At 37.3% G+C, this 11791-nt stretch overlaps 1 protein-coding gene across 1 annotated transcript in view; it reads left to right on the forward strand.

Annotated features, from left to right (window-relative positions):
- Nucleotides 1–10388, forward strand: part of LOC129947296 (uncharacterized) — a 120069-nt gene extending 109681 nt beyond the window's left edge. The window contains exon 3 of the mRNA XM_056057807.1: nucleotides 7680–10388. Coding sequence (XP_055913782.1) covers nucleotides 7680–8701 — 1022 coding nt within the window. The 3' untranslated portion in view covers nucleotides 8702–10388. The remainder of the gene's footprint in view (nucleotides 1–7679) is intronic.
- Nucleotides 10389–11791: the final 1403 nt, after the last annotated feature.

The raw sequence follows: 11791 nt of genomic DNA on the forward strand, positions 1-11791 counted from the left end.
AAATAAAATCAAAATAAAAACAAAAATAAAAAAAAAAACTACAAATAAAATAAATACAAAAACAACAATACAACAAAATACGAAAAAAAAATATTTTATAAAATGAAAACATTCTAATAAATCTTTACTTTTTCGTGCGGCACCATGAAATATTTACAAGCGTTGAACCATGGGGAGAATTTATTAATAAATTTTGTTCCTTAATTTTTTTTGTTTTTTGGATTTTGTATCCTTGCGTTCCAAAGAACCATGCACAGGTTTCGACAGTCATAATTCACGTAGGGTCCGCCTAAAATGGCAATAAATCAAAAAATAAATGAGCCATAAAGAAACAATTGGGACGCTCTCCGCTCCTTGCACCTCATGCCCCATGCCCCCGCCCGCCCCCTGCATATCCAATGCCTCATGCCTCGTGCCTTATGTATGCCAAATCAAGGTACAAAAAGTGCTAAAAGGTATGCTCTGAAATCCGACCTGGTGTATTGTATTTATGAATGTTAGAGAACTTAGAAAACCTTCCTTCATCTCTCAACTCCAAAACCAACCCAAAATCTTGAACTTTTACACAAGAAAAGATGAAATTTCAGAAAGGAAAAGAAAAAGAAACGAAAAAAGGACTTAGACTATTCGAGGTGATAGGTAGAATTTATGGGTAATTGAAGAGCGCTATCAATTGTCAAAAAAGAGAAATAAGGTGAGTTTTATTGGGGGAATTTTAATTGATCGACTTATATTCGCAATGGCTTTTGACAACACGGGACATGTATTTAATGGGGCTAATCTAGTAGCTGATGGTTGTGGAATTCCGGGGGTAGCTTTTAGATGCGAAGCCGCCACAGCGCCGCACATCACCGCACCGGCAGGGCTTTGAAATAAGTGATTATGTGCTGGCATACGAAATGACGTGACAAATTTATAAAATTTATTACTGACATAAGAGAGGTGTTTGAGGCGCTTAAATGTGGCAACAAATCAGTTGGAAATCCTTTCGTATCGTTGCGTTGCGTTAGCAGAAGTGTACGTTTTTGGACGTATTCGTAGCCTAACGTGTGTATTATGGTGAAAAACTATATAAAGTGGTAAGAGTTCCGATGCCAATAAGCTACTTATTATAGCTAACCTTAAGGGAGAGTGTGTGGTGTTTTGATTGTAATTAATTATTTCAGAAGGTTGGTTAATGGTTTGGAAAAAAGACAAAATTGGTATTGCCCTAATTGAGATAAAGGCTATACCTACAGCAACAGCAAACAAAAAAAAAAACCACCAACAAATAAATATTAGGAATGGATTTTTGAAAATTAATGAAGGGGAAAACACATTTTTGATAGGTATAAATTCCAACCTTAAGCTTTAATGTTTTTTTTTTTATAAATGGGTCTTTCTGATTTTGAACGGAACTCTGGGTCGCAAAAAATCTATACATAATAGAATCATTTCATTTCTCGTGGAAACTAGTGACTAGGAGGATCACCACTCTCTTAGCAGAAACGATTTATAGTTAATTCCTCAAACTAATGGCTGTTTTTTAATGGTTTTTTTTTTTTTGGACTCTTATTTAAAAATAATTTGTTTACACCTTGACAACAATTGTGTGTTGTTCAATCTTGCCATTTAAAATCGCACTTTTTAAAATATCCTCTGTGATAAAGCTCATTTCTGCTTGAATGGCTAGTTAAGCAAAAATGTATAAGCATTTGTTTTAAGAAGTACTCAATGATCCTATAAAAGAGCTATAAATGTCGTTTTAGTTTTATTTTTGCAACTTGCGCACAATCAAAGGGTTTTGAATAACCTTAATTATTCAAAGAGAAATGGATGCTTAGAAAGGAGATGCCAGTGAGCATTGGTTCTAAACTCTTGAATATTGCAAGAAAGAGAAAGAACAGGTGTGGTAAGGCATTCCACATTTGCGTAATACGGCTAAAGAACCAATACCTGTACTCCAAAGTATTCGAACGAAGTTGAACACAAAGGTAAACTAATAGACATTTCTAGAAGTACTTGTATTACGGTTGAAGTATTTATAGGTGAAAAAGATAAAGCAAAAGCATTGGAGATGTTTTTTAGAGGAAGTTCTAAACTGCTGCAAGGCAGATATTACCGCCATCCAAGAAGTGCGATGGGATGGACCGGGCAAACGCAAACTAAATAACTGCGATATATACTACGGCGACTTCTACCGAGAACAAAGACAGGGTCTATTTGGGTGTGGATTTGTTGTTGGAACTAGACTCAGGCAAAAAGTCTTGAGCTTCAACAGTGTGAGCGAGCGCATCACAATAATCCGCATCAAGGCTGAATTCGCCAACACAAGCCTAATATGCGCGTATGCTCCAACAGAGAAGAAAAATGAAGACACAAAAGACATATTCTTCGAGCTCTTGGACAAGACATATGAGCAGTGCCCTTGCTATGACATTAAAATTGTCTTAGGAGATTTTAATGCCAAGCTATGAAAAGAAGACATCTTTGGTGGCATAATCGGGACATACAACCTGCACGACATCACCTCCGACAACGGATTCAGGCTGATCGATTTCGCTGCGGGGCGAGACGTTCTGGTAGCTATAGTACGCAGTTCACACATCTCAATATCCACAAGGGGACATGGAATTCTTCTAATCAATCAACCAGATTGACCACATTGCGATCGACGCGCGACACTTCTCCAGTATACAGGATGTTTGAACATTGCAAGGGGCCAAAATTGACTCGGACCACTACCTCGTTGTAGCCAAGGTACGTCTACGGATATCCCGATCCAAGCCAAAGCAAGGAAGTACTGTGAGAAGATTTTACGTTAGACTACAATCGCAAGAGACTGCCATGTCCTTTTCCGATCGGTTCTCTAATAACCTCTTAATGCTGCCTGCATTAAGCATTGAAAACCAGTGGCAACATTGCCTTGCAGCCATCAGAGATGCCGCCTCTGAAGTGCTAGGTTTCACACGGCCACCACAGTGTAACCCCTAATTTGACGACGAATGGCGGCAAACGCAAGCAACAAAACAAGAGGCATACAAAACGGCGCTGCACAAAAGGACTAAAGCTACTCGCGAGCTCTACGAGCAGAAGAGGAGAGAGGAACATAGGCTTCTTAGATGTAAAAAAGAGAGCATGAGAAGAGCATGATCGAGGAGATAGAGGGATGTTACAACAAGAATGAGGTTCGTAAATTTTACCAAAAAGTAAAAAAAACCTTCCAAGGGTACCAGCCACGAACTGAAATCTGTAAAGACGATCAGGGGAACATCGTAGTAGAACCGCAATCGATGCTCAGAATATGGAAAGATCACTTCTCCAATAATATAACGGCGAGGACGAACCGAGTTCCGGTGTAAGGGAGATAGAACCACTCAACCTTGGCGACGCAGATCAACAATTTCGCCTACCCGACCTTGACGAAGTAAAGATAGCTATACCTAAACTTAAGTAAAAAAAAGCTACTGGAGCTGACGGCATCGCTGCCGAACTATTCAATGCAGCAAGCGATGACTTGGTAGGGAGCATGCACCAACTCATCTGCAAAATATGGTCGGAAGAAAGCATGCCCGATGAGTGGAATCTCAGCATAGTTTGCCCAATGCATAAAAAGTAGACCCTCTAAATTGCGCCAACTACAGAGGCATTAATCTCCTTAACATTGCATATAAGATCCTCTCTGCAGTAATATGTGAACGTCTGAAGCCATTCGTCAACAACCTGATTGGTCCTTATCAGTGTGGCTTCAGACCAGGAAAGTCCACTATCGACCAAATATTCACACTACGGCAAATCTTGGAAAAAACCCAGGATTTTAAAGCCGCGTATGACAGCATCTATAGGGAAGAGTTATACCGAGCAATGTCTAGTTTTGGCATCCCTGTTTATCCGTTTGTGCAGAATGACGATATAGAATACCGATGCATTTGATGTCAAAAAAGGTTTAAGACAAAACGACTCATGCGACTTCTTCAACATCATTCTGGAAAGAAATGTGTTGAAAACTCAACCGTCAACACTAGAGGCACAATCTTCCAATAATCCATCCAATTTCTCGGATACGCAGATGATATTGACATAATTGGAAGATCAAAGCGTTATGTCAGTGGAGCGTTTTTGAGCATTGCGACGGAAGTGAAGAAGATAGGTTTAGTGGTCAATGAGGGCAAGACCAAGTTTATGCTGTCATCAGAAAAGGATACTGAACAACGACGTCTTGGACAAAACGTCATCATGGACAGCTATAAGTTTGAGGTAGTAGGCACCGCTATAAATACAGACAACGACACCAGCGCTGAAATCAAACGAAGAATAACCCTTGCAAATAGCTGCTTCTTTGGACTTAGAAGGGAATTGAGAAGTAAAGTCCGCTCTTGAGCATCTAAAAGCACCATCTATAAGACACTTATCATCCCGGTTCTGATTTATGGCGCTGAGACCTGGACTTTGTCAGAGAAAGACGAGAGCGTCTTAGGATACTTCGAGAGAAAAATTCTGCGGGTGATTATTGGTCTCGTACGTATAGATGGAGAATGGAGGAAAAGATATAACAACGAACTGTACGGGTTGTACAGTGCCACTGACCTAGTTCGCAGAATTAAAGTCCAACGGCTTAGATGGCTGGGTCATTTAGAGCGAATGGACATCAACGATCCAGCCCGGAAGGTCTTTGAATCCAATCCCGAGGGACGGCGCAGTAGAGGAAGACCGCGACTCAGGTGGCACACCCAGGAGGGAGAAGAACTTAACCAACTTGGCGTGCGAAACTGGAGACAGCTAGCTAGGGACCGAGCTGGCTGGAGATGCATGTTTGGTGAGGCCCAGGTCCGCCCCGGACTGTAGCGCCACTTTAAGTTAGTAAGTAAGTTTTCGAGATGTTTGATTAACGCAATTTAGTTAGTGATGTTATTATCAGCAATCAACTTGAAAGCTTTTCATTGAATACTGTTCTAGAGGCTTAAGTAAGTAACCGACGCAATAGCTCAGAGTAAGAAGTTATACTCAATCCTTACGGCGATATATGTCTTATAGATTGTAAATGGATCAGTCGGAGAGGCATTTCTTGCAGTGCTCAGAAAACCCAAAAATATTGCCGTACCTTTGTCAAAATAGCGTATGTTATTCACATGCCAAGAATGTCGATATGTTCACTTTCATTCATAACCACTCGGCTTCTTATTCACATATTTTGTCTTAGAAGTTCCACATTCAATACTAGTAGTATTAAACGGTCTTAAATTGTATTTTTCAATCCAAAGAACTAGGGATTTATTTAAACGAATATGACGATAATCTTTAAAGGGCATTGTCTGAACTGGAAGTTTGAAGTTCGATGAATTTTTTTCTAAAAATGTGTAGCTGTTTACGAAAAAGAAGTGGAGAATGTTAGCCTCCATGTTCTCAATTGTTTCAATCTTTTTGGCTTAGACTAGCGACTTTACATATAACCAGCGACAGGGAAATGTTAAATCACGGCCAAATAACGGGTCTTAACGTTTACATAAACAAATATTTTCTTCAAAAAACCAATTGTTGCATAAACTATGAAACATGTTATGACGATGATTTTTAAAAAAAATACATCTCGAGCACATCCTGTTTGTTCAATTGATGATCGAAAAAGTCAGTAAAAATGGCCTTATGGTTTTTTTTCATACATTTAATTGGATTTTTATATAAAAATTACTGAATATCGAAAACAATATTTTCTGTGAAATAAAATAAGTTTGAAGTCAATATTTTTAATTTTTGAAAAGCTATTTGAGTCCAAAGTAAATTTTTACCAAGTTTTAGTATTGTTTTTTTTTTTTTTGAGTTTTATTTTTTTGTAAAAAACTGTCAATTCTATTTTTCTCAAAATTTGTCCTAATGTTGAAAACAATATTTCTTATAAGTAAAAATTAGTAAGAAGCTATTATCTTAAATTTTTGAAAAGATATTTGAGTCGAAAATCTTTTCTTACCAACTTTTGTTAATTTTTTTTTTGTTTTTTAATTTTTTGTATAAAAAGTGTCAGTTCGATTTTTTTCCAAATTTTACTGAATGTTGACAACAATATTTTTTGAAAGATAAAAGTAAATTGAAGCCAATATCTCAAGGTTTTGAAAAGATATTTGACGCGAAAATCAATTTTTACCAACATTTATTAATTTTGTTTAGGTTTTTATTTTTTGTAAAAAAATTGTCATTTTCATTTTTCTCAACATTTTTCAGAATGTTAAAAACAATATTTCTTATAGGATAAAATAAGTTTTAAGCTTAAATTTAAAACAAGGTTTTGAAAAGATATTTGAATGGATATTCAATTTTTACCAACTTTATTTTTTATAAAAAAAATTGTCAATTCGATTTTGCTCAAAATTTCATCAGATTTCAAAAACATTATTCTTCGTTGAACAAATTTATTTTGGAGATGAAATCATATTTAAGTCGTAAATTGTTGGAGGTGACAAATTTTTTTTTTCATTTATATTATTTATAAAAAACCGTTAAATGGATTTTTTTCAAAAAATATACTCCTTTGATATCACGTTACAATATATTTTACAAAATTTAATTCAAGTCTCTAGCGTTATCGGTTCGTAAGATATTTAGGGTTAACCAAAATTGTCACCTTTTTTCAAACTGCTATGGTAATAAAATAACCCACGCAATTTTCTTGAGAGCCCTTTCTGCATATTATCTGCATAACAAAATTTAATTGAAATCCATATCTCTTCTGTTTCTTGAGCTATGGACGACGAAAAAACGTCCCGAACGTACGGACATAAGGACGTACAAACGTAGGTACACACGCACGCGCAGACATCTTTCTAAAAAATCTTTTATTTCGACTCTAGGGACCTTGAAACGTCGAGAAATGTCAAAATTTTCAATTTGACAAATCGGACCCATTACAATAACTTCCTATGTGAAGTAAACAAGTACAATGTGTTCCATTTTTAGTAGAAGTAATTTTTAATTGTAAAATATCAAAAGATTTTCACTTCAAAGCTGACAGCTACCCAATCAGGTGGCTATTTAAAATTAAAACCATTATAATTTAAAATAATTAATAACCCTTACAGAGTTCGAACAGTTTTATTTAAACCTTGTTTCTATATTTCTGTGATATAACTTATGAGACCTTTCCATTTTTATTTTCAAATATAGTGCCAAACATTGCTTTAATGTTTCTAAAATAAATTCTGTGATGTAATTTTTGTTATGAATAAAATTAACTAAATTATATAAAATGTAAATAAACAAATTAATTTCAACGAATATTACTTTAGCAAGTAAATTTGACGCTCCTTATAGAAACCGATTTTTGCCACAAAAAACATTGAATTTTATTCAATTATTAAAAACTAGCTCAATGTCAGACCTCAAGGATTAATTTTGTGTTCATGATCATTACCATTTTTTTCACAATCAATCAAACGACACATAACGAAAGTAAAACAATTTAACTTGACTAACAAATGTTTGTATATATGACCTTTAAAAACCATCTCTTTATTTAACCTCAAAAATAACCAGAACTACAAAACCAGGCCAATATTAAAATGTTACGCATAATTTTCATTTATTTTGAAAATCAAAAATAAAAATATCTTCCATGAAAAGAAAATAAGGAAAAAAAATATTATTGTGTCCTGATTTTACACACATTTGTACATGTATACAATTTAATATTTCTTTTATTCTCATTTCAGATTCTCTCCACATACCCTCGCACACCGTTTACCTTCCACATGGCCCAAATATGTCCGAAATCAATCGAATAACACCTTTGAAACGTCATCATCAAAATGCAGATGGTACCATCACAGCTGAATACCAACCCGATTTGTTACCGAACACAACGCAGCATTCATTCGGCAATAAAAACAAAAGCCACAGCAACAGCAGCCTCTACAGTCCAACATCGGCTACAACAACAACAGTAAATCACCAGAATTCATATGCTGACCAAATTCAGGATCATTACTCCCACAACCACCACCAGCTTCAGCTCCAGAACCATCACCAGCAACAGCAGCATCATCATCAGAACTCTAGCATTTATGGTCCACAATCCCCCACCGCTCCATCCTTGACACCGTCATCTGCAGTTACAACAATAAAACACCCAACTACCACTCAAGATGCCAATCCAACCACCACCACTACCATCGCCGCCCATTATGCAAATAGCAGTAACAGTGGCAATTTGGCCAAAAGTAAATACGACCATGTCAGTAGGTCCACAACGGACTATTTACAGTCCAGATATATGGACCTGATGCGAGAGATGTCGTGTATTCCGGCACCGGCATCGTCGTCGCCAAATGGAGGCTCAGACTCACCTCCGCCGCCTCCAGCGCCACCCAACGACAAGTTGGCGAAACAACTGCTGCGTTATCCTTCAACTGGATCCTACCAGCGCCCACCCACCGTTAAAAAGAATTCCAGCGTTCTAGACTATCGGAAACCCCCACCACCTCCGCCATACTCAGCCAGCCATGCCGGAACAACCACCGGATCCACAACTGTGCCGTTAAGACGAACTAGTGCAACACTGGGGGGAGCCCATCACAATAACGATGACACCAACACCGAAACGGGGTCAGAACTGAGTTGTGGCGAAACGACAACGACGGCGATGACGACGAACATCTCCCGCCAGACAATTGTCACAACGTCACCTTCCCTCAACTTTTTGGCCAACTACACCCCAAGGCGGCAATTACTCTGATAGGAGGAGGCCGGTCGCAGAGAGTTCCATCATTCTACCACATGGTTGATATAGAAGGACCTCCGCAACCCATAAACGGCAACGGAACAAGAATTACCAAACATACCTACCTTCCTACCTATATTGCAACGTAATAGCAGAAGTAGAGTCCTCTCTTTCCAGACAAAGACAACAATATGAGGTTAACACTTGGGGCATCACCATATGGCATATGGAAGGACGACGACGACGATGATGACGATGACGACGTAGACGTGACCTCAACCGAATGGCGTACATCTCTTGGCTAATCAATCAAAACCACCTCTGAATTTAGGAAATATATTCGTACTCCTATACTCGTAGCTCACAAACAACGTATAAGGACATGTATATTCTTTTGGGCAAGTGTCCTGCGGTCATCACATTCGAAAGTTCGACTTACCGGAGATGATACACATGCCATCCATGCAAAAACCTCCTATAACTTCCATCAGGTGTTCCCATTGCATCGGAATCCTCCAAGTCATTTACCATCAATGTCAGACCGGAGTTAGGATCCTCCAGAGGCAGGTTACTGCCTCTTCCTCATATAGAAACAACTAACAAGGATAAAACGGGTCATCACGGAGTTTTCTTCTTTTGTATCTCTGTACGAGCACATGCAAGAAAAATGATGGTCGACCGCATCGATGAATAATAATGAATCAAATTCCAGAACTACCACGTTGCAGTAGTATCAAGATATCTCCTTTCCGAAAATACCAAAAATACAAGAAGAAGCAGTGGAAAAAAAAGGACGAACCAAAAATATAGGACGAAGGGTCATAATATGAATGCAAATCGGTTTGAATAAAAGTCAAGTCCAAAAAAAGAAGAAAAAAAAAGCATAAAACAGGTCGAGATAAGTCAGGGAGAGGTTGGTAAGGTAAAGTAGGGTATGGTAGGGAAGAACAGGACTGGGCAGGGCAGGGCAGAGCAGGGCAGGTGGTATAACAATTTATCGAGGTGAGATTTCATATTCCTCATTCGAGTGAGGTCGATGATGTAAATCAAACAAAAAGTCCTTAATATGAAGAACGACGAATCAAGGACCCCCCATAGTCTTTCTCTTATTCCCTCCCTCTTTCTCACTCTGTGTTCGATGTGTATTTTATATGTATGCCAGGTATGTGACGTATAACGAAAAGGTGAGAGGAATTTTTGAATTTTTGTGATAACGGGCTGGTTATGTTTTGAATTGAAATACCATTTATGGATCACCATTTTCAGCATCACTATGATAGACAGGTAGTGTCTGTGGTGGTGAAGTAGAATGCGGCAAAGGGGCAGAGAATCATGCTAATGTGGCATGAAAATTGTTTTCCAAGTCAAGAATTCAATAGACGAGGTAGAGGTAGAGAATTTAAGACAAGCGAATTGAGTGGAAGTGGTTGGTACTTTGAGAAAAATAAAATAAATACTATCAGGGACAAATGAGCTGGAAGGGATTTTGGAAAGAAAAAAGGTTTGATTGTTTAAATCAATTTGGAAATCTACCTTTTTTTAATATTTTAAATTTATTATTGGTTTTTGTTTTTTTGGATGTAAGTTTATGATTTTTCAGGTATGTACAAGTAAAAGTGGATAAATTATGTAGATTTATGTAATATTTTATTCAACATGAAAAAGATTAAGTTGAAAAAGTCATTCAAGCTCAAGTTAAGTTCGGAAATGTTTTCATATAAGTATAAATTCTTTTGCTAAATAAGCATAAGCAATTAATTTTCATGGATTCTCAAAAAACATCGTAACTGATATTTTGTTCTAACATGTATTTTATCGAACTTATAAAAGCTAATGTGGATAAATGTCAGTTTTTCTAATAAGGACTTAACAACTATGATCAAAACACTTATTATCAAAATTTTATTGAAAATTTGGTTTAGTAAACTCAACATCTTCATCACGGTAAAATACATGACCAAGCATCGCTGACCGCAATTTTAAGGGAATTAATTTTGATCAGCGAGGATCAAAGCCTTAACATATAGACGATAACGTACCGCTTACAAATGTTCTTTAACGTTCCGTAAAAAAGGCTATCAAAATTTATCTTAGCCCTCCATTTGCATACTTCAAGTGCTAAAGTGACAATTTTATTTGTTGATTTTTAATAACTGTTTCGCTGACGACAGTAACCTCAGCTTTTTCACATTTGTTTCTAGATTCACATACTTGTCCTTCGAATGTGGAACTTCAACGGCAGCGTATGATAAGCTCATAAAATTCTGATCTCGACAGCATTGTACAATGGGGAATTGAGTGTAGAACTAAATGCTTCTAAAACTCAATGCTGTCTCCTGTCGTTAAAGAGTAACACACCCCCGATTCCGATATCCATGAGCAGCACTTGCATCCAGGAAACTAATCAACTTTAAGCACTCGGTATGTGCATCACAGATCGCCTCTTATGGAATGATCTCATATTTGATATCGCTAAAAACACTGCAAGATGCTTATAGGATTTCTCCGAAGACGGTGCAAGAAATTTGTCAGCTCTTCTGATCTGGCTGCAATTTACAAAGCCTTCATTCGTCCAAAACTTGAATACAACTCACATATTTAGGCAGATGCATCTAAAACAAGTTTAAGAGCTTTGAAAATGATAAGTGATAGAACTAATATAACCGAAACATTTGCCTCACTTGAACATCGCCGCAATGCTTTATGCCTTTCATAGTCTTACATATATTTTTACAAAAAATGTTCTGTCGAATAAGCCAGTTGAATTCCCCCCTCACACAATTCAGCCGTAATACTCGCACTTCCAGGAATACTCATCAGTTTACCCTCAAGCTCAATTTCGGACGTTATGTTAAGAAAAGAGATTCTTTCTTTGACCACTCACCTAACATTTGGAATGCTTTACCCAACTCTCTTTTTCCCTCCCGTTTTAATATTCAACACCAATGTGCACCGATATCTCCTCTTGAATCCTTCCCTATTTTCCTAACACTCGCACTGTGTTTAAACGTTAAAATTTTAAGGGTATTATTATCCCCTTGATTGAAAACACTATTTTCCAGCAAGGTATGGTGTAACTATAAAATTTGAACGCTTCCCCACACA

The sequence above is a fragment of the Eupeodes corollae genome, chromosome 2 (assembly GCF_945859685.1).
Source record: "Eupeodes corollae chromosome 2, idEupCoro1.1, whole genome shotgun sequence".
NCBI classification, from domain to species: Eukaryota; Metazoa; Arthropoda; class Insecta; order Diptera; family Syrphidae; genus Eupeodes; species Eupeodes corollae.